Below are 24485 nucleotides of genomic sequence, written 5' to 3' on the forward strand. Positions count from 1 at the left end.
GAATGAACAATTAATTGCATGGTTGTAGGTACACTATGAATTGTTCTTCTCTGTGCTCATTGCCTCTACATGGTTTATTTCATTTTCCTTTTAATTTTTAAGGCTTACCTTTTTAACTTTACATTTTTAAATTGAAAAAATTTTATACTTTTCACAGGACTCTTCAGTAAAAAAAAGTCCTTTGCTACATGGTGATACATTTCTAAAGCAGAACTAATAATTAGGGACTGTTTTTATGTTAGACTATAATTAATGCTGTTTATTACAAAATAGCTAACACAATTTCTTATAGAAGAGAGCTTTAAATTTTAATTCTATTAGTAAAGAAGAGGAAACCCCTATGTTTATGTTCCAAGTGAAGTTGGATAAGGCACTATTTTACCATATTCTTTCAGCTGTCATATTGTGACCTGGTTGGTGTCCCTTCTGTGATCCAATTGGTCTTATATTTTTTTCACATTTTTTGGTGATGCTGGTATTTAAAATAGTTCTCATGCATAGTGCACAAGTTTATCTTGTGTTTTTAAGTGCAAGAAATATGATATTCCTTATAGAGAAAATATGTGTGTTCAATATACTTTGTTTAAGAATGAGTTATAGTGCTGTTGGCCATAAGTTTAATGTTAATGAGTTAACAATGTGTACTAAATAAGGTGTTTTTATTTTTTTAAATCCTTTTTCAGAACTAAGGTGTTTTTAAATGGAAACATGTATATCAGGGCACCTGGGTGGCTCAGTCGGTTGAGTGTCCGACTTCAGCTCAGGTCATGATCTCACAGCTCATGAGTTCAAGCCCAGCATCAGGCTCTGTGCTGACAGCTTGGAGCCTGGAGCCTGCTTTGGATTCTGTGCCTCCCTCTCTCTCTACCCCAACCCACTCGCATTCTGTCTCTGTCTCTCTCAAAAATAAATAAACATTAAACAAAATTTAAATGGAAACACGTATAAATCAAGGTTACATATTGGTCAGCTGATGAAAACATAACCAGAGGCTTACAAGAAATTAAGTGTTTATTTTCCCTAGGAGCAGTGTTTCAGTATCCCTTAAATAAATTTTCACAGCTACTTTGTGAATTGCAACTACTGCAAATAATGACAATCAACTATAGTTTGATTACAGAAGTGTTTGGAAGGTTTGTGTCTTATATGGGAGTTATCCTGATGCTCATCTTCAGTCTTGGTTTTTGTAAATCTCTTTTACAATAGAATTTTGTCCTAAAACCTGTTAACTTCTGGAGGAAGCCAGTTTTTATCTCTCATTAATTTTAAACAAGTCATTTATAATTTTGAATTGACAAATCATTATTTTGAAGTTACAAATAATTTTAAGTCATTATTTTGAAGTTACAAATAATTTTAATGCAAGGTCTTACCTTGTGAAAAGTACGATTGGCTTTGTTCAGTTTTAATGCTCTTTAACAGCTTTATTAGCTTGTATGTTTGCATACTACCCCCAAACTCTAATACTTTTTGAATATCTTGTTTAATTTTCTAAATCAGGAATTGACATTTTTTTTCTATAAAGGATTAGTAAGTTTTTATACTGTACAGAACATAAGGCCACATATCCTTCTTTGTTTTTTGTTTATTTTTATTTTCATAAACCTTTACATATTAATAAAAAAATTTAGTTCAGAGATCAGGCCAGATTTAGCCAAGAGCGGTAGTTTGCCAATTCCTATTCTAAATTTTTCACTGTGGTATGCAGTCAGCTGCCTCTCTTTGGGTAGGGATCCCTTCTTCATCAGTATAACCTGTTTTTGAAAAGCCTGAATATGCCAATGTGCTATTTTCTTTGGACCAAAATCTTGGCCTTTTTTGTTTAGAGACAACAAATATTCTATATCTTATTGTTATTATGTTTCTCAACCAGAGCCTGATAAACATCAAATACATGGAGGAAGAAAAATGAAGTGTAAGCACAGCCACTTAACATCTTCGTCCAGGGAGGAAAGATTGAGGAGCAAAAATTAATTGCCCATTTACCAAAGACAAATCAGTTTTACATTATACATATAATGTTTATGATTACCATAAAAAGAAAGGCATTCCCATGTTTTTCAGATATATAACCTGGGACATGAGCATAGTACTGTCCAGTAGGAATTTCTTCAATCATGGAATTACTGTGTATCTGTGCTGTACAGTACACTGTTGAGCATGTGAAATGGGGCTAATATGACTAAGGAAATAAATTTAACATTTTACTTACTTTCTTTTAATTTAAATAACCACAAGCAGCTAATAGTTACCATATTGTGCAGCATAACTCTAAGAGCTTAAGTAACTTGTCCAGATTTAGACAGTTCCACAACTGGAATTCAAAACCAGGCCTGTGTAACTCCTAAGCTCATGTTTTTTCCATTATACCACACTGCCTCATAAATAAAAGGTGGATTGACCCTACCCTACTGAGTAGAAAATGTAGTAAATGCAAATTTACATAGGCATTTTTCAAGATATATTAACTTCTTAGGCCACTAGTTTAGTTAATCTAGACTCTGGAGCATTAGATCATAAATATCAAACAATATGAACATATTTTATAGTTTATATAAAATAGTTTTATGTTATTGTATTATGCAAAGTAAGATAAATACACTCTGAGAAGATTTGGGTATTGAAAAATATTTAGGTATTAACTTACTTCAAAAGTGGTGTTTTTTTTTTTTATCTAAGGAATAAGGTCTAACCAGGTGTTTTAAAATAGTTTTTAAGTGTAAGAATTGACATTCTTTAATCACTTCAGATATATTAACAAGATTTCTCAGGTGCATGGGAGAGAATATCATTGATTACATCAGCTTTAATATTTTTTTGCTGAAAAATGACACAGATATGATGTAGAAATCTTATTTCATTAGTGGATACCAAGTGTAAAAAATCAAAAGTAATGTCTTTTGGGAAGGCAGGCCTAGATAAATTATTCTGTGATGCTGGCATATGTACCAAAGGGAAGCTTGAAGGAAAAAAACAGTGAACAAATCTTTATCAGTTTTGAGTCTTCATTTTACCCTGTGTTTCTGGAGTCTCAATCTAAATCAGAGTTATGCCTGGCTCAAACAAGAAATTGCCTAACTATTTTCAGTAGCTTCCCTTATTCTGCTCAGAAAATATTGAAAACTGTGTTAGAAATGAAGTTTAGACACTATCACTGTTATCAGAGAACATGTAAAATTCTTTGGCTAGTATTTGTTCCAGTTCTTGTACAATTACACTTGTGTGTAATCAAGAGACCTCTTTCCTCTGGATGTCCTTTGTAAATTTCATCAAACCTCCTTTCCTATGTAAAACTTTAACAGTATTTGTTCCCTGGAAAGCTTTTCATTTGGCCTTGAACACATAATCTTTAGGAATTATTTTGGTACCTGAATGAACACTGGAGCACTTTGTTCTAAGAGCCAGTGATTTTCCTGCATTCTTATTTCAAATCAAGCTATATCTGAAACAGAGGTCACTTTTGGCTTTAGATTAAGCACGAGACAGAGAAAGAGCAATGTGTTGAGAAGTTAGGAAAAAGGATTTGTAATGGTAAGAAATAACTTTTATAAATAAGTTGTATTTCAAGATACAGCTTGAATCACCTAGTACTCCTTATCACCCAGTCTTTTACTTTCTCCATAGAATTTATCATTTTGTAATATGTCATTTATTTATTGTGTTTATTGCCTGTTTGTGCTCCACTAGAATGTCAGCTCCATAAGAGCAAGAATCTTTGTTTTTTTTACTGATAATATCCTAGGCATGGAGGGTGTGGTCTGATAGTATTTCCTGAGCATGGTCTGACACTTATTTGTAGACTGAATGAATACCATGATCTTTTCTACTTCATCACTCAGATTTTGTATTCACTTCTCAATAATTATTTTATTGATATATTCTACATGAAGTACACAGTTAAAAAATTAATAAAAATAATATTTTACCATCTAGTATGGTAAGAGAATTTTAGGAATTATATTCTAAAAATGTATGAAGCAATTTGGAGTGCTTGAGTTTTTACTACTTCAAATGAAACCCATTAGTGTTCTAGGATACCATATTTATCAGGAAATGGAAGATGAGGAGCTTTTCAATTAAAAATATGTTTTTGATATATCTTTCTCAGATGGGAAAACTGATAGCCATACCTGCAGGTCTGATGTGTGCATCTATAAGTGTACATGCAGCCAAAGAAGAAGAATTGAAAAAGCAGCTAGTAAAACCAGAGCAGGTAATTTGCCTACAAAAGTTTGTGAATTTTGTATAACATAAATATGCAAAAGCCATGAGTGTTTTTTTTGAGTTATATCCATTCATCAAAAATATATCTTTAATGAAAATGTTAAGCACATTTTAGAAGTTGAAAGAGGGGCACATAGGTGGCTTAGTCAGTTAAGCATCTGACTTTGGCTCAGGTCATGATTTCGCAGTTCATGAGTTCAAGCCCCACATCGGGCTCTGTGCTGACAGCTTGGAGTCTGGAGCCTGCTTCAGATTCTGTGTCTCCCTCTCTCTCTTCCCCTTGCCTGCTGACACTCTCTCTCTCTTTCTCTCTCAAAAATAAATATACATTAAAAAATATAAAAAGGAAGTTGAAAGAAATAGTTATAGGGTGTATCAAAATAAATACTGTATTTATTATATTTAAATCAAACATCTAGGAGGAGATTCAGATAGTGGAGGAGTAGGGTGACCCAGGCTTGCCTTGTCCCTTGAAAACAGCTAGATAAATATCAAATCATTCTGATCACCCAAGAAATAGATCGGAGGCTGAGCGAACAAACTGCACAACTAGAGATAAGAAAAACTGGCACATTATGGAAGGTAGGAATTGCAGAGAGTTGATTTGGAGGATAAAAGAGCTGTGGGCATTGAGGAGGGGAGGGAGCCCTGATCATGACAGAGGAGTGAGAATGAGAGAGAATGTGAGGAGAGAGAGCGACAGAGAAAGAGTGAAAACACGCACAAATGATTGCATGACAAAAACCTCTTGCCAAAACCCACTGACTTGGAAAAGGAGAGAGGCTAAATACCATAAGTTTTTGTAAGCAATGGAGTGCAGAGTCTGAAGTTTTGGAGGTCTGTCCCATTGCCAGTGTCCTCTGGTGGGCTTAGCAGTGCTCTGGTGGGGAAGGAGGGCAAAAAACCAGGAGCAGGAAGGGTGGCCTGAGGATCCCCAGGGTTGCACGAGGAGAAGCACTTCCCTTTCTTGTAGTGCATTTGGGAGAGGTGGCATGGCCTCCACAGGGACAAAAGACATGGCAGGCACCATTGAGTATCCCCGTTCACTAACATAGAAACAGGGATGCCAGATGAGTGTGGCAAGCCTTTGTGTGGGCTTCTTGCTTCTCTTTACTATAAACTCAGAGCCGCTATGCAGTCATGTAACTGTTTTCTGGGACAAGCTGATGTCCTGCCACAGTGCAGTGAGACCCTCCCCCAGAGGATCTGCACAGGTCTGTGCCACTAGGATCTCTTGGATTTGGAGTTTTGAAAAACCAGCTGCATGCCTGAGATAAAACACAGGAGTGCTGTGCCAGCTTGCAGGCAGACAGCTCAGATGCAGGCAGGGTGAAGGCAGTGATCTGAGAGAAGCCTGGGATACAGGAGTGGTGATCATTTCCTCTTCTCTGAGGGCTTCCTCAGAGGTAAGGAAAAAGTGCAGGTAAATCTCTACTAGGACAAGTCTGCCTGAGAATCCGGGCCCCATCCCCATCCCCAGACAACCAACACAAACCCCTTGTGTGTACCAAATCTAGTGATCATAAAGTGCTACAAAGCTTAAGCCCTAGGGGAAATAGGATCTAACTTCCTTTGCTTTTATTAATCTTTTTGTATGGGATACAGAATAATTTATTTTATTTATTTAAAAAAAGTAATTTAATTTTATTATTTTACCTTTTTTGGATCTAGCTTCTTTTAACAAGCAGACCAAAACACACCTAGGATGTAGCTTCTTTTATAAAAAATTTTTTAACATTTTAATTTATTTTTGAGAGACGTAGACAGAGCATGAGTGGGGGAGGGGCAGAGAGAGAGGGAGGCATGGAACCCGAAGCATGCTCCAGGCTCTGAGCCGTCAGCACAGAGCCCAATGATGGGGCTCGAACACAAGAACCATGAGACCATGACCTGAGCTGAAGTCGGATGTTTAACCAACTGAGCCACTCAGGTGTCCCAATAATAGGCTTTTTTAACAATCATACAAAAAAGCAGTGATCCAGACAAAAATGACAAGATGGAGGAATTCACCCCAAGAGAAAGAACAGGAAGTCACAGCCAGGTATTTAATCAATATAGATACAAGTAAGATGTCTGAACCAAACTTTAAAACAATAATCATAAGGACACTAGCTGGGATTGAAAAAATAGTAGAAGACACTAGTGAATTCCTTACTGCAGAGATAAAAGAACTAAAAACTACTCAGGCTGAAATAAAAAAATGCTGTAACCAAGATGCAAAACCAAATATATGCAGACATTGAGGATGGATGAAGCAGAGGAACCAATCAGTGATATAGAAGATAAAATTATGGGAAGAAACTGAAGCCAAAATAAAGAGGGAAAGAAAGGTATTGGATTACAAATATATATAGAACTCAATACCTCCTTAAAGCATAATAATATTTGTATCATAGGCATCTCAGAAGAAGAGAAAGAGAAAGGGGCAGAAGCTTTATTTGAGCAAATTTTGGCTGAAAACATCCCTAATCTGAGGAAGTAAATAGGCATCAAAATCCAAGATGCACAGAGAACTCTGATTAATTCAACAAAGCTGACTATAACCAAGATATGTCATAGTCAAATTCACAAAATACATAGATAAGGAAAGGAAAGAATCCTGAAAGTAGCAAGGGGAAAAAGTCCTTAACCTACAAAGAAAGACATCAGGTTCCCAACATATCTTTGTAGAGAAACTTGGCAGGCCAGAAGGGAGTAGTATGATATATTCAATGTGCTGAATGGGAAAAATATGCAGCCAAGAATACTTTATCCGGCAGGCTGTCATTCAGAATAGAAGCAGAGATAGAGTTTCCCAGACAAAACAAAAGGAGTTTGTGACCACTAAAAAAGTCCTATAAGAAATATTAAAGGGGCTCTTTTGGTGGGGGGGATAAACCAAAAGCAGCAACCACTACAAAAGAACAGAGAACATCGTCAGAAACACCAATTTCAGGTAACACAATGGCACTAAATTCATATCTATCAATAATTACTCTGAATATAAATGGACTAAATGCTCTTATCAAAACACATAGAGTATCAGAACAGATATAAAAAAAAAAAAACGCAGGGGTGCCTGGGTGGCTTGGTAGGTTAAGCGTTTGACTCTTGATTTCAGCTCAGGTCATGATCTCATGGTTTTGAGTTCGAGCCCTGTGTTTGGCTTTTTGATGATTCCAAATGAGACAAAGTCCCTGCTGAAAAGGAGATTTACAGGCTAATATCCCTGATGAACATGGATGCAGCATTTCTCAACAAGATTCTATCAAATTGAATCCCAACAGTACGTTAGAAGAATCATTCACCACGATCATCTGGGATTTATTCCTGGGCTACATGAACAGTGTGATATACTGTATTAATAAAATAAAGGGTAAGAACCATATGATTCAATAGATGCGGAAAAAGCATTTGACAAAATACAACATCCATTCTTGATAAAAACCCTCAACCAAGTAGATATAGATTGAACCTAACTCATCATCATAAAAATTATATATGAAAGACCCACAGCTAATATCATCCCCAATGGGGAAAAACAGCTTTTCCTCTAAGGTCAGGAACAAGACATGGATGTCCACTCATTATTATTTAATATAGTACTGGAACTCTTAGCCTCAGCAATCAGACAACAAAAAGAAATTACATCCAAATCAGCAAGGAAGAAGTCAAACTTTCACTGTTTGCAAATGATATGATACTCTCTGTAGAAAACCTGAAATACTCCAAGAAATTGCCATCACTAACACATGAATTTAGCAAAGTTGCAGGAAAAGAAATCAACATACAGAAATATGGTGCATTTCTATTTACCAATAATGAAGCAGCAGAAAAAGAAATGAAGGAATAACCCCATTGACAGTTGCAGTAAAAACAATAATAGACCTAGGAAAAAACATACTCAAAGTGGTAAAAGATCTGTACTCCGAAAACTGTAGAATGGTTATGAAGGAAATTGAAGAGGACACATAGAAATGGCATACTTCCCATGCTCATGGATTAGAAGAATAAACATTGTTAAAATGTGTATAATAACCAAAACAACTTAAACATTTACTGCAACCCCTATCAAAATACACCGGAATTATTCTCAGAGCTAGAACAATCTTAAAATTTTCATGGAACCATAAAAGACTCTGAATAACCAAAGCAATCCTGAAAAAAAAGCAAAGCTGGAGACACCACAATTTCAGACATCAAGCTGAATTACAGAGCTGTAGTCATCAAGACAGTATGGTAGTGGCACAAAACTAGATATGTAGATCAATGGAACAGAATGGAAAACCCAGAAATGGACCCACATTTATATGGTCAACTAATCTTCGATAAAGCAGGAATGAATATCTGATGGAAAAGACAATTTCTTCAACAAAGGGTGTTGGGAAAACCGGGCATTGACACGCAGAGAATGACCACTTTCTTACACCATATACAAACATAAATTCTAAATGGATGAAAGACCTAAATGTGAAACAGGAAACCATCAAACTCCAATGAGATAACACAGGCAGCCACCTCTTTGACCTTAGCCAGAGTATCTTACTAGACATGTTAGTGGAGGAAAGGTAAACAAAAGTAGACATGAACTATTGGGATCTCATCAAGATAAAAAGCTTCTTCACAGTGAAGTAAACAATCAACAAAACTAAAAGGCAGCCCATGGAATGGGGGAAGATGTTTGCAAATGACTTATCAGGTAAAGGGTTAGTATGCAAAATCTGTAAAGTACTTATCAAACTCAACACCCAAAAAAACAATCCAGTGAAGAAATGTGCAAAAGACATGAATAGACACTTCTCCAAAGAAGACTTCCAGGTGGCTAACAGTCATATGAAAAGATCGTCATCATTCATCATCAGGGAAATACCAAGTCAAAACCACAATAAGATACCACCTCACACCTTTCACAATGGCTAAAATTGACAACACAGGAAACGAGATGTTGGCAAGATTGTGGCAAATGGGGAACCCTCTTATACTGTGGTAGGAATTCATATTGGTTCAGCCACAGTATGGAATTTCCTCAAAAAGTTAAAACTACCCTATGACCCAGAAATTGCACTACTAGGTATTTATCCAAAAGATACAAAAATACTAATTCATGGCAACATACACCCTGATTTTTTTTTAATTTTTTTTCAACGTTTTTATTTATTTTTGGGACAGAGAGAGACAGAGCATGAACGGGGGAGGGGCAGAGAGAGAGGGAGACACAGAATTGGAAACAGGCTCCAGGCTCTGAGCCGTCAGCCCAGAGCCTGACGTGGGGCTCGAACTCACGGACCGCGAGATCGTGACCTGGCTGAAGTCGGACGCTTAACCGACTGCGCCACCCAGGCACCCCCACCCTGATTTTAATAACATTATCAACAATAGCCAAACTATTGAAAGAGCCTAAGTGTCCATTGACTGATGACTGGATAAAGAAATTGTATATATATGATGGAATACTACTTAGCCATCAAAAGGAATGAAATTTTGCTATTTGCAAGTATATGGATAGAGCTAGAATGTATTATGCTGAGCATTAATAAGTCCATCAGAGAAAGACAAATACCATATGATGTCACTCATATGTGGAATTTAGGGAACAAAATAGATCAATATGTAGCATGGGGGGAAAAGGGAGGGAAACAAACCATTTGACTGTTAATGATAGAGAACCAACTGAGGGTTGATGGAGATAGGTGGGTGGGGTATGGGCTAAATGGGTGATGGGTATTAAGGAGGGCACTTTTTGTGAAGAGCACTATGTGTTATATGTATGTTACAAATCACTAAATTCTACTCCTGCAACCAGTATTACACTGTATGTAAGTAACTAAGATTTAAATAAAAGTTGGAATAAAAATAAAGCATCTAAAATCCTAACTTCAATGGAAAAAAAGTTACTAATTTTTCTTAGTGAATAACAATGTACAGGGGCTTAGTAATTATAAGCAGTTTGATTTTTTTTTCTCAACAAATTTATGTGAGCATACCTGATATTTGCAAACCTTTGTTTAAGAAATTCATTAAGACCTGAGTTTTGAAAGTGACCTTGGATATTTTCTAGTTTAGTCTTCTCTATGGTTCTGTAATCCCCTCTATGATAGGCACACAGAGTGGCCATTTATCTTTTACAATAATGAAACTCTGGATAAAAGAACCTAAGGCAGTCCATCCATTTTCTGGCAGCTCTCATTTTACCTAAGGTCTTTCCTTATGTCAAACACAAACCTGTCTCATAATAAGTTCTATCCATTTGCTTTGCTGCTCTTCCGTTGGTGCTATACAGAAAAAATTTCATCCCTCTTCCATAAAACAACACTGCATATTTCAGTTATACTTTAACTAATCTTGCATACTGGATAAGTATATTATTAACTTTAATCCTCATATACCATAAATTGGAGTTCTTGTGTATAATGATCATTCTTTGCCAAAAATATATAGCATAGTGTTTCCTAACAGATGTATTTTGACAACTGTAGAATAGAGTCAGATTCTGACTTCTCTTGTTCTAGGTAATATATTTCTATTTATACTATCTAAGAACACATTCATTTTTATATTTATATTTAAGTGTCCTTACAGTCAACCTTGCTTATAATTTACCTTTAACCATGACATAGTGAAGTTGGAGTTCTCTAAAATTAATTCAACCTCTTTACATGGGCTACTGATAAGCTATGTCTTTTTCCAATCTGTACTTATGCATGTAGACTAGGGACAATTATGCCTGTTTAACTTAAATCTTACTGATCCAGTCTATCATATCTAATTGTGGTTATTGATTTCTCCTTGCCATTGTACTTTTTTTAGGGGGATCTTTCTCCTTTATTAGATTAAAAAACACAAATAAAACTGTCATAGACTATGGGTCTAGAGTTCTCTCTTGTCTAGCAAAAGAGCAGGACTCAGGATTGAAAGTGAGAGATGGCTAATGTCCGGGAAAAGACAAGAGCCCCGAATAAGGGTCCTTGTCCCGTTTTTATTAGAATCAGAAGGCTTACAAACATGGCGACGGACATGCACAAAGGGACAATGAATCTGTGAACATTAACTTGTGGATGTGAGGGAAAGGGGTTCTTGAAGATATTCATGGTTAGGGGTTTGGGTTAATACAAAACAAAATCCGGGCACCAGGCAGTTGGGAGGAAGGTTCTTTACAGTGGATATGAGGCAGCATCTCTGTTTATCTTAGCTAGCCTAGGGGATGAGACAGATAGGGGAAATAACAGCAGGGTTAATAAGGCACCTTTTCTTTTGTTAACCATCTCTGCTCTGGGCTGCTTTGCCTGCAGTGCAGGGGTCCATAGTCTAATTACCAGTTTACCTAACCTGGCCCTATCCTCTTGTGAAAGCAGCTTTTCTGCTACAGTACTAAATAGGGGGTGCTTCCACCCTGAATATCTAATCTTGTTTATTTTATATACCTATATATTGGGCATCTTTGCACCCGTTCCTATTTTAGGCCTTTGCCTCTCCCTCTCTATTCTGGGGGCTCTGTACCCAGTCTCTATTTTGGGGTGCCTTTGCACCGCCCTGTTCCTCGTGCCTTTGTGCCTCCCTATTCTCAGGTTGCCTTTGCACCCTCCTATTCTTGGGGTGCCAATCTGGTGTACCCAAACTTGTGTGTGAACATGTTATGACTTTGTATTTCTTTATGCCTTGTTAACCCATTGGTGTAAGTCCAGGGGATTCTTAAGCTTATCCACCACATAAAACCAGGAGAAGTTTGGGAAAAGCTCAGAGATGACAAAGGGGAGAAGCAGGGAGAGGAGGGGGAACGTTAAAAGCCCCAAGTCAGGGCAGGAAAGAAGTTTCTAAGGACTAAACATCTCTTTATTTGACTATAATTTTCTGGTGGTAGGCTTGCGTCCCAGAGCCAGCCAGGGGCTTGGGATCTGGTGGGCCAGGGCCCAGTACTGAGGCAGTGGGTAGCAGCCTCTGGGCAGTGCTCTACTACTTGATGATCTTGAAGGCTCAAGCAGTGGCACAGCTGATGTCTGTGACATGGTCCCGGTACAGGGTTGGGTCATGGGTCACAGGGCAGACCTCTGGAACAGGGACCTTTGGGAGCTACCCTAGAGGACATCATTCCTTGAATGTACAATCACTAAAAGTGGTGAAGGTATGGGAGCAGCAAGCAGGAGGCATGATGGGTTCAGGACTGTCATGGGTAGTCAGTGCAGAAGCAATGGGAGCACTATCCAGTCCTTCCACGTTCACATTCTCTTCTTTAGGACCTTGCTCCCCAACAAGTGGCACTGTCACCAAATGATAGGTGTTTATGGGCCTAGGGCACTTCCACTTCTTCTCTACTTGCTTTATGTCAGCCTCGAGCTGTACATATGTCTCCAGTGAACATAAGTTGAACTCCTCTGATCTTGTTCTCCCCTGTACCCAAAGGAATGTCTGTAATGTATGCTCACCTGTAGACTGATGCATGGAATTCTGTCAGAGCCATGTTCCTCTAGTTCTAGTGGCAGTAGTGCCTTGTCTTCTCAGGCCTTCTGAGAGCTACCAGCTGGAGTGCTGACATTTTGAGTCCTCAGGCTCTTGAGAGGCTCCTTATTGCTTTGGTAACTATTCAGAGCTTCCTTCTTGGCTCTTCTGCTTCTCTATCCCTGAATGGTTCATCCCCTTCATTGATGTCAGAGTCCTAGTCCACCTAATCCTCTGTGTTTGACTGGTGCCCTTGATACTCATCATCTCCTAATTCCTCTGTGAAACCCCCATAAGTCGTCTGATAGAACTCCTCTTCCTCTCTTGTCTCTACAATCCCAGAAAGCTGGTTCCCTGCCGTCTTCCTGGGGACCTGGCCCTTAGCCAAACTCATACTGCCTACTGAGACTGTGCTACCAACAGCAACCCCTCACCCAGTGCCCTGTTCACCATTGTACTTTTTATCTTTTCTAGTCTTAAGTCACCTCAGATTTATCTACATTCTTAGAGAAATATATGTAAGTTTGAATCTGAATTCTGACTCCACCACTGACTAGTTGGATGACATTGGACAGAATTCTTAATGGTGGCATAAATATATGAATGTACCATTATCAAACTACAGTTTACATAATTTTTTGGAAACTTAGCATATTTCCAGTTATTATGCTAGTATAATCAGTACTTTGATAAAATACCTTGTACACAAATCTTTATGTTCATCTATCAATATTTACTTAAAATAAATTTCTAGAAATGGAATTGTAGGCCAGAAAGCATAAAAAATATCAATATAGTGAGGTGCCTGGGTGGCTCAGTCAGTTAAGTGTCTGATTCTGGCTCAGATCATGATCTCATGGCTTGTGAGTTTGAGCCCCTCATCAGGCTCTGTGCTGTCAGCTCAGCCTGGAGCCTGTTTCAGATTCTCTGTCTCCCTCTCTCTCTACCCCTCCCCAACTCGTTCTCTGTCTCTTTCTCTCAAAAATGAATAAATGCTAAAAGAAATAAAAAAAAATATCAATACAGTGCCAAATCAAAATGCATAAAGGTAGTACTCATTTAACCAAAAATATTTCCTGAATTCCTCTTGTATGTGTGTGAGGCACTGTTATAAGAGGCACTGTTATAAGCACTGGGTAATGTTTTATTAATTTTCATTAGCAGTCTGGGATAGATCCACTTCCCTACATACTTGTTAACTATTAGTGTTCTTTCTCTTTTTTATTAATCTTAGAGAGATGATGATTTTTTTTAGCCTACTTTGACACTCATCTTGGAAAGCTGAAAATCTAGGTAGGAGGGTAAGTAGCATTTGTCCCAAATAGTTGAATTTACATATTACTTAATTTTCAAGTAACTTTGTGCTCTTTATTATAGAATACACAGAATTCCTTGGTATTTATTGTATTTCACAATACATTTAAAATAGAATTTAATTGAATTACTTATCTAAGTTGGTTGCCAGCTAGGTACTAGAAAATATTCCCAAAGATGGGATCCAGTATTTGAAGAACTTAGAATTATGAAGGAATGAAAATGTGATTTGCATGCAATATTTCCAGGTAAAGTGAGTTTTGCCTCTTTTTAAATTTATTTACAATAAAGCCTCTACTAAACCAAAACATGATTGAGGTGTTCTGGTTAATTGAATCTTCTGGTAAATTTGTGGTTAACTTGAAAATCCTTTTATAGTTCAATTCTTGTTGGTTAAACATCTTTTTAAAAAGTTTCAGTATACTCCTATCTTATTAAGTACCATCTGGTGAATATAATTAAATTTGTCTATTAGGAAACTGCAGAGCCAGGGGGTAATCATTTCTTTAAACCATGAAATTTGCATTATTCAGATCTGTAAAATGATGCAACTGTGCTGTGTGTATACAATCAGCCATAGATATCATTGCATGTTACTTTTTTAAATACTTCTGTGATATGAGTTTGACTTATTGTCATTGGCTTGTTTTTACCAAAAAAATAACAGAGAAGAAATATTGATTTGAGGGTTCTAGTTACTTTGGTTCAATTTAATTTAAATGTGTTTTTTTTGTGGCTTTATAGCTTACTTAATCTAATTAGAATTTCTGAGAGTACAAACAAGTTGTATTTATACGGTAAGTCCCATTTAAGCCCTATAGTAATCTATAGTAAGGCTTCTAATCTATAGTAAGAATGTTCTTCCTTCAGTGGAAACAGAATTCTCACAGTAGAGTTGAAATCTTTTTTCTCAACTTTATATCTGACAAATAGGAATTATATGTATGTATGTGTACATATATATGTATATACACATATATATGTATATATATTATATGTATGTATACATATATATGTGTATATATGTATACATGGTATAAAACTTGATGTTTTGACATGTATATATTATGAAATGATTATCACAATGAAGCTGATTAACAGAACTGTCACCTCAAATACTTAACATTTTCTTTTGTGTATGTTTGGAAAGGAAAACACCTAAGATCTACCCTCTTAACAAATTTCAAGTATACAATATGAATTTCAAGTATACAATACAATATAGTTAACTATAGTCACCATACACTAACTATATTTCTAGAACTTATTCTTTAATAACTGAAACTTTACTCTTTGGCCACCTCTACATTTCCTCCTCCACCCACCTCTGGTGACCACTATTCTGCTCTGTGCTTCTGAGACTTTGTGTTTGTTTGCTTGTTTGCATTTCAGTTCTAATTGAGATTGATCTTGCTTTAGTTGGATTATTGGCATTTGTAATTTTTTTAATTCAAGTATAATTAACATACAGTATTATAGTTTTAGGTTTGCAATATAGTGATTGAACAATTGTATACATTTCTCTGTACTCATCAAGATAACTGTATGCTTAATTCCCTTTATCTATTTCACCCATTACCCACCCTCATTAATTTCCCTGGCAACTACCAGTTTCTTCTCTGTATTTAAGAGTCTGGGTTACTTTTTTTGTTTTGTTTTTAATTTAAATTTTAGTTAATGTACAGTACAATATTGGTGTATTAGTTTCAGGAGTAGAATTCAGTGATTGATCACTTACATACAAAACCCAGGGCTCATCACAAGTGCTCTCCTTAATACCCATCACCCATCTAGTCCATCTCCCACTCACCTCCTGCCATCAACCCTCAGTTTATTCTCTATCCTTAATAGGCTTTTTTGGTTTGTTTCCCTCTCTTTCGCACCCTTTTCCCCAAATGTTCGTCTGTTTTGTTTCTTAAATTCCACATATCAGTGAAATCATATGGTATTTGTCTTTCTCTGATTGACTTATTTCACTTAGCATAATACATTCTAGATCCATCCATGACATTGCAAATGGCAAGAGTTCATTCTTTTTGATGGCTGAGCAATATTCCATTCCTTATATATATATACCACATATGATTTATGCATTCACCAGTGAATGGACATTTGGACTTTCTCCATAGTATGGCTATTGTTGATAATGCTGCCAATAAACATTGGGGTGCATGTACCTCTTCATATCTGTACTTTGTATCCTTTGGGTAAATACCTAATAATGCCATTGCTGGATCGTAGGGAAGTTCTGTTGTTAGGTTTTTGAGGAAACTCCATACTGTTATTTTGTTCTAGTACCATACCATTTTGATCACCACAGCTTTGCAATATAGTTTCACATCCAGAATTGTGATGCCTCCAGCTTTTCTTTTTCAAGATTGCTTTGACTATTTATTTGCAGTCTTTTGTGGTTCCATATCAATTTTTGGATTGTTTCTTCTAGTTCTTTGAAAATGCTGGTGGTATTGTGATAGGGTTTGCATTAAATGTGTAGATTGCTTTGGCTAGTATAGACATTTTAACAACGTTTTTTCTTTAAAATAGGAGCATGGAATTTTTTCCAATTTCATTCTGTCTTCTTCAGTTTCTTTCATAAGTTTTATGAGTACAGATGTTTTACCTCTTTGGATAGGTTTATTCCTAGGTCTGTTAATTGATTTTGGTACAATTGTAAATGGAAACATTCCTTTTTCTTCTGCTTTATTACTGGTGTACAGAATTGCCACAGGTTTCTGTATGTTGATATTCTATCCCATGTCTTTGCTGAATTCATGCATTCTAGCAATTTTTTTGGCAGAGTTTTTCAGGTTTTCTACATACAGTATAATGTCATCTGCAAGTAGTGGAAGTTTGACATGTTTCTTACTGATTTGGATGCTTTTTCTTTCTTTTTTTTTTAATTCCTGAGGCTAAGCCTTCCTGTACTATGTAAATAGTAATGGTGAGAGTAGACATCCCTTTCTTGTTCCTGACTATAGAGGCATTCCTATGTTTTTCCCAATGACAATAATATTAGTTGTGGGTCTGTAGTATATGACTTTTATGATGCCGAGTTATGTTCCATCTACACCTACTTGGTTGAGGGTTTTTATCAAGAATGGATGCTGTATTTTGTCAAATGCTTTTTCTGTACCTATTGAGAGGATCATATGGTTCTTACCCTTCCTTTTATTAATGTAGTGTATTATGTTGTTTGATTTGCAAAAACTGAAACTGCCCTGCAGCCCAGATATAAATCCCATTTGATTGTGGTGAATATAAATTTTTTTAATGTACTATTGGATTCAATTTACTGGAATCTTGTTGAGAACTTTTGCATTCATGTTCATCAGGGATATTGGCCTTTAATTCTCGTTTTTAGTGAGGTCTTTGTCTCATTTTGGAATCAAGGTAATGCTGACTTGATAGAATGAGTTTGGACTTTTCCTTCCATTTCTATTTTTGGAACACTTTGAGAAGAATACGTTTTAACTCTTCTTTTAATATCTGGTAGAATTCCCCTCAAAGCCATCTGGCCCTGGGCTTTTGTTTGTTGTGAGATTTTTGATTACTGACTCAGTTTCTTTGCTACTTATGTTTTTGTTCAGGTTTTCTATTTTTTGTTTCAATTTTGGTAGTTTGTATGTTTCTAGGAATTTGTCCATTTCTTACAGATTGCCTTGATTCCCTTACAGTTTTTCATAATACTGTCTTTTAATTGTTTGCATTTCTGTTGGCTGTGATAACTCCTATTTCATTTGTAACTTTATTTATTTGGGTCCTTTCTCTTTTCTTTTTGATAAGTTTGTCTAGGGGTTTATCAATTTTATTAATTCTTTCAGAGAACCACCTCTTAGTTTTGATGGTTTGTTGTAGGTTTTTTTTTTATTTGTTTCTATACTGTTTACTTGTGCTCTCTAATCTTTATTATTTACCTTCTTGTGATGGCTTTAGGCTTTATTTGCTTATCTTTTTCTAGCTCGTTTAGGTATAAGTTTAGGTTGTGAATTTGAATGTTATTTTCTTGATGTAGGCCTATATTATTATATACTTCCCTCTTATGACCACATTTGCTGCATCCCGAAGGTTCCAGCTGGTTATATTTTCATTCTCATGTGTCTCTAAGTTTTTTTTATATCGTCTTTGATTTCCTGGTTAACCCATTCATTCTTTACAAGAATTTCTTTTATCTCCATGTATGTATGGTCTTTTCTACATTTTTTCTTGTGGTTGACTTCAAGTGTCATAGCATTGTGGTCTGAAAACATACATGGTATTATTTCAATCTTTTTCTACTTGTTGAAGGCTGATTTGTGACCCAGTATATGATCTATTCTGGAGACTGTCACATGTGCACTTGAAGAGAATGTGTGTTCTACTGCTTTAGGATGAAATGTTCTGATTGTATATGTTAAATCCATCTAGTCCAGTGTGTCATTCGAAGCCATGGTTTCCTTGTTGGTTTTCTGCCTAGATGAGCTGTCCATTGCTCTAAGTGGGGTGTTGAAATCCACTACTATGATTGTGTTACTATCAATGAGTTTCTTTATGTTTGTTATTTTTTTAATGTTTATTTACTGTGAGAGAGAGAGCGTGAGGGAGGGGCAGAGAGAGAGGGAGAGAGATTATTCCAAGTAGGCTCCTCGCTGTCAGTGCAGAGCCCAATGTGGGGCTTGATCTCATGAACTGTGAGATCATGCCCTGAGCCGAAATCTAGAGTTGGACGCTTAACTGACTGAGCCACCCAGGTGTCCCAGTTTATGTTATATATATATATATATATATATATATATATATATATATATATAGGTGCTTTCAAGTTTGGGGCAGAAATATTTATGATTGTTTGATCTTCCTGTTGTATAATTCCCTTTATTGTGACATAGTTCCATTATTTATCTCTTGTTATAGTCTTTGGTTTAAAATGTAGTTTTAAGTGTGGCTAGTTTGGCTATATTTTGATGTTTGTTAGCATGAGAGATGGTTTTTCATCCTATCACTTTTAATCTGTAAGTTTGTTTAGGTCTAAAATGAGTCTCTTACAGACAGTATATACATGGGTTTTTTTTTTTTTAATCCATTTTGATATCCTATATCTTTTGATTGGAGCATTTAGTTCATTTAGATTCAGAGTGATTATGGATAGATATGAATATAATGCTATTGTATTATTTGAGAAGTGGTTGGGGGGCGCCTGGGTGGCTCAGTCGGTTAAGTGCCAGACTTCTGCTCAGGTCATGATCTCACGGTTTGTGGGTTCGAGCCCCACGTCAGGCTCTGTGCTGACAGCTCAGAGCCTGGAGCCTGCTTCAGATTCTGTGCCTCCCTCTCTCTTTGCCCCTCCCCTGCTCATGCTCTATCTCTCTCTCAAAAAAAAAAAAAAAAAACATTAAAAAAAAAAGAGAGAAGTGGTTGGTTCTGGAAATTTTCTCTGTTCCTTTCTAGTCTTTGTTATTTTTGGTCTTTCTTTACCACTCAAAAGATTTCTTTCAGTATTTCCTGTAGGGCTGGTATAGTGGTCATGAATTCTTTTAGTTTTTGTTTGTCTGGGTAACTCTTTATGTCTCTTTCTATTCTGAATGACAACCTTTCTGGTTATATTATTCTTGGCTGCATATTTTTCCCCTTCAGCACAATATATATATTATGCCACTGCCTTCCGGCCTGCCAGGTTTCTGTGGGGAGATCTGCTGCTAACCTGATGTGTCTTTCCTTGTAGGTTAGGGATTTCTTTTCCCTTGCTGCTTTCATGATTCTTTCCTTATCTCTGTATTTTACAAATTTTACCTACAGTGTGTCTTGGTGTTGGCCAGCTTTTATTTTGATGGGAGTTCTTGTGCCTCCTGGATTCAGAGTTATGTTTCTTTCCCCTGATTAGGAAAGTTTTCAGGTATAATTTGGCCAAATAAACTTTCTGCCCTTTTTTCTCTCTTTTCTTCTTGTGGGACTCTTATAATGTGAATGTTATTATGCTTTATGGAGTCACTGATTTTCTTAAGTCTATTCATGATCTAATATTTTTATTCCCCTCTTTTCAGCTTCATTTTTTCCATAATTTCATTCTCTGTGTCACTTATTCCTCCCCGTACTTCTTCCATCCTTGTTGTCATTACTCTCAGTTGGTTTTGCATCTCAGTGACAGCATTTTTTATTTTGGCCTGGCTAGTTTTTAGGTCTGTCATCTTTTAGGTAATGGTCTCTATTGCTATGCTTTTTTCAGGACCAGCCAGTGTTCTTATGTTGTTTTAAATTCTGGTTTAGGCATATTACTTATATCTATTTTGATTACCACCAGGACCTCAACCTCTTCTTGTTCTTTCTTTTGGGATGAATTCCTCTGTCTTGGAATTTTGTCTAAGACTCTGTTTTTTGTGTGTTAGGAAAGTGTTTCTGGTCCTATTTCAATTAGAACTGAACTTTGCAGCACTCTGTGGTCAGTGTACCTGTTGTGTGTGGGGGTTTTGTGCTGGTCTTCTGGAAGAGATACCTGCTACTGCTCTGGCTCTCAATCACACTTTCCCCAGTAAAAAGGCACCTGCACAGCACAGTGGTGTGGAGCTTGTTTTAAGAGGCTCAAACCTCCTCTGTGTGCTCTGTGCTGCTTGATGAAGTCTGTCCATGCTGATGGGAAGTTTGAAAAATGGCGTCAGCCTGCCCTCTTACCTGGATAAGGGAGTTCATGTCTGCCACTGTGCAGGAATCCCTCACAGAAGAGTGAACAGTCTCATCTTGTGTCCCAGGTTTCTGTCAGCTTACTACCTTTATCCTGTCCATGTCGAAGTTGTCTTGATTCCTAGCAGCCCAGTTCTCCTGTTTTATCTCAGGTGTGCAACTGTGTTCCAGAACTGCAAATTTTAGGGACCTGGCATGGCAGAGATCCATGCTGATCCTCTGGGGGAGGCTCTTGCTGTGCTTTGGCTAGTACCGGTTTGTCCTAGAAAAGTAGTTGCATGACCGCGCATGGGCTTGGATTGTATGGTAAAGCAAACACTTGGCATCCAGGTAGCTGTTCTCAGCAGGTGTGTCTCTGAATGCTAATTAATCGGGCAGCTCATTGGCACCCACTGGCTCTTTTGTTTCTTGAGAGGCAGTGTCACCCCTTCCAAATGCACTGGGTACAGGAAGTCTCTCCCAGTGTGATCCAGGGGATCCTCAGAACGGGTGATCATGAAGACTTCTAAAATTTTAGACTTTGAGCTCAGCTGCTTGTAAAAACTTGCAATAATCAGCCCTTCTCATTTCTCCAGTCAATGTTTTGGGGGAGGTGTTTTTCTTGTGCAGTCTCCTCAGTGCTACTTTATCTCTCTCTCTTCTCTCTCTCTCTCTCTCTCCCTGTGTGTGTCTCTCTCTCTCCCTGTGTCTCTCTTCTCTCTGTGATCAGGGCTCCCTCCCTTCTGCACTATCCATGATTGTTTTCTCCCTCACATCATGTCTCCACACCTCCTGCCTTCCACAGTGTTTTCTCTTTTCTCCCTCTAGATGTGCAGTTTGTTCCCTCAGTTCTCAGATAGTTTTCCTGGGTGTTCAGAATGACTTGATAATTATTTAACTGTGTTTGAGGGACAAAGCACTGATAAGATCCTCCTACAACTCTGCCTTCTTTACTCTTTCCCTAAATTTTTTTAAGCAAAATCTTCAGTAGAGAATCCAAGACATGCAAAATTAACACTGTGATACATGACAAAATCTGTATGGCTCCAAAGGTTCTATTTTCCCACCATTTCAGTTTTTTCTATGTAGCTGTCAAATTTTCCCAGCACCATTTACTGAAGAGACTTTCCTTTCCATATTGTATGTTCTTGCATCCTTTGACAGAAATTGACCATAAATGGATAGTTTTATTTCTTGACTCTTTGCTGTTCTGTTGATCTGTGTGTCTGTTTGTTTTTTTTTTTAATGTTTATTTATTTTTGAGAGAGATAGAGACAGAGTGTGAGCAGGGGAGGAGCAGAGAGAGAGAAAGACGGAGACACAGAATCTGAAGTAGGCTCCAGGCTCTGAGCTGTCAGCACAGAGCCTGACATGGGGCTTGAACCCACAAACCATGAGATCATGACCTGAGCCAAAGTTGGTTGCTTAACTGACTAAGCCACTCAGGCTCCCCTGTATGTCTGTTTTTATGCCAATATCATACTCTTTTCATTACTATAGCTTTGTAGTATAGTTTGAAATCAGGTATAGTGTGATACCTCAGGCTTTTTTCTTTGTCAAGATTGTTTTAGCTTTAGGGTCTTTGTCATTCCATATATATTTCAGGATTATTTCTTCTGTTTCTGTGGAAAATGCCACAGAATTAATGCCATGGAATTTTTATAGGGATTGCATTGAATCTGTTAATTGCCTTGGGTTTTATAGTCATTTTTAACATTAACTCTTCCAGTCCAAGAGCATGAAATATATTTCCATTTTTTGTGTCTTCACTTTCTTTAATTAATGTCTTATAGTTTTCATTCTACTGATCTTTCACCTCCCTGGAAGAATTCATTCCTTGTCATTTTCCTTTTTTCATGCAATTGTGAATGGGACTGTTTCCTTGATTTCTCTTTCTGATAGTTATTAGTGTTTAGAAACGCAATAGATTCCTGTATGTTAATTTTGTATTCTTTAACTTTATCTAATTCATGCATTAGTTCTGACAAATTATTTTTTGTGGGTTCTTCAGGGTTTTCCATGCATAATATGCTGTGTGTATACAGCAGTTGTACTTCTTCCTTTCCAATTTGGATGCCTTCTATTTCTTTTTCCTACCTAATTGATGTGACTAAGCGTACAATACTATGTTGAATAAAAGCAGAGAGAGTGGGCATCCTCGTCTTATTCATTGTCTTAGGGGGAAAACTTTTCAGTTCTTCATCATTGAATAGCCCTGGGTTTGTCATATATGACTTTTGATATGTTGAAGTATGTTCCTCCTTACCCACATTGTTTACAGTTTTTGTCATAAATGGTTTTTTAATTTTGTCAAATGTTTCTCTACCTATTGAGATGATCATGTGGTTTTTATCTTTCATTTTGTTACCATGGTGTATCATGTTTGATTTGCAGATGTTGAATATCCTTGTGTCCCTGAAATAAATCACTTGATCATAATGTATGATCTTTTTAGTTTACTGTTGAACTCAGTTTGCTAATATTTTGTTGAGGATTTTTGCATCTGTGTTCATCAGGGATATTGGCCTGTATTTATTTTCCAGCGTCCTTGTCTAGTTTGATAGCAGAGTAATACTGGCCTCATACAATGAGTTTGGAAGAGTTTCCTCATCTTCAATTCTTTGGAAGATGCTGAGGATGCATATTAAATCCTTTTTGAAGGTTTGGTAGTATTCATCAATGAAGCCATCTGGTGCTGGACTTTTGTGTTTTGGGAGTTTTTTGATTACTGACTTAATTATGTGTATTTATATTTCCTATTTCTTCATGATTCAGTCTTGGAAAATTGCATGTTTCTATAAATCTATTTATAGTTTCCAGTTTGTTGGCATATAACTGTTCCTTGTAGTCTTATTTGATGCTTTATGCTTCTGTAGTACCGGTTGCAACTACTCCTTTATTTCTGATTTAATTTTGAAGCCCCTCCTCTTTTGTGTGTGTGTGTGTGTGTGTGCGCGCGCGCACGTGTGTGTGTGTATGTGAGTCTAACTAAATGTTTATTGATTTTGTTTATCTTCTCAAGAAACTGGTTCCTAGTTTGATCTTTACTATTGTCTTTCTTGTCTCTTCATTTATTTCCACTTTGATCTTTATTATTTCCTTCCTTCTACTAACTTCAGGCTTTGTTCTTCTTTTTTATAGTTACTTTGTGAAAAGTTATATTGTTTATTTGAGATTTTTCTTGTTTCTTGAGATAGGCCATAAACTTATGGCATGCAGCTTTTGCTGCATCCCATAGCTTTTGGTATGTCATGTTTCTGTTTTCATTTGTCTCTATGTATTATTTTATTTATCTCATGATTTCTTCTATTACCCAGAAAATGTATCCCAGTAGTTTTTCAGTAACATGCTGTTTCATCTCTATGTGTTTATAGTTTTTATAGTTTTCTTATAGTTGATTTCTAGTTTCATACCATTGAGGTTTGAAAACAAGCTTGATAGGATTTCATTCTTGCATTTTTGAGACTTGTTTTGTGGCCTAACATGTGATCTATCCTTGAGAATATTCCATGTACACTTGAAAAGAGTGTGTATTCTGCAGCTATGGAATGAGATGTTCTGTATATATCTATTAAGTCTGCCTCATCTAATGTGTCATTTAAGGCCAATGTTTCCTTGTCGATTTTCTATGTAAATGATATATTCATTGATATAAGTGTGGTATTAAAATCCCCTACTATTATTGTGTTGCTGTCCATTTCTCCTTTTAGGGCTTTTATTATTTCCTTTCTATATTTTGGTGTTTTATGGATCATGCATATATATTTATAAATGTTACATCTTTCTGCTGGATTGACCCCTTTATTTTATGTAGCACCCTTCTTTGTTTTTTTTTTTACAGTCTTTGTTTTAAAGTAATATTTTGTCTAATATGAGTGTAGCTACACCATCTTTTTTGTTTTTTT

The 24485-nt window shown here is 36.6% G+C and overlaps 1 protein-coding gene and 1 pseudogene across 4 annotated transcripts in view; one reads left to right on the forward strand and one right to left on the reverse strand.

Moving 5' to 3' along the window:
• The window catches only part of APOOL (apolipoprotein O like), a 164854-nt gene that overhangs the window by 32394 nt on the left and 107975 nt on the right, over window positions 1-24485 (forward strand). For 3 of the 4 annotated variants that reach the window (XM_045050514.1, XM_023248994.2, XM_023248995.2), the window contains exon 2: window positions 4109-4213. The exons of the other annotated variant lie outside the window; for it this stretch is intronic. In XM_045050514.1, the coding sequence (XP_044906449.1) occupies window positions 4109-4213 (105 nt within the window). The remainder of the gene's footprint in view (window positions 1-4108; window positions 4214-24485) is intronic. 4 annotated transcript variants of the gene reach the window in all.
• Window positions 12034-13030, reverse strand: LOC109496550 (annotated as a pseudogene).

The sequence above is a fragment of the Felis catus genome, chromosome X (genome assembly GCF_018350175.1).
Source record: "Felis catus isolate Fca126 chromosome X, F.catus_Fca126_mat1.0, whole genome shotgun sequence".
NCBI classification, from domain to species: domain Eukaryota; kingdom Metazoa; phylum Chordata; class Mammalia; order Carnivora; family Felidae; genus Felis; species Felis catus.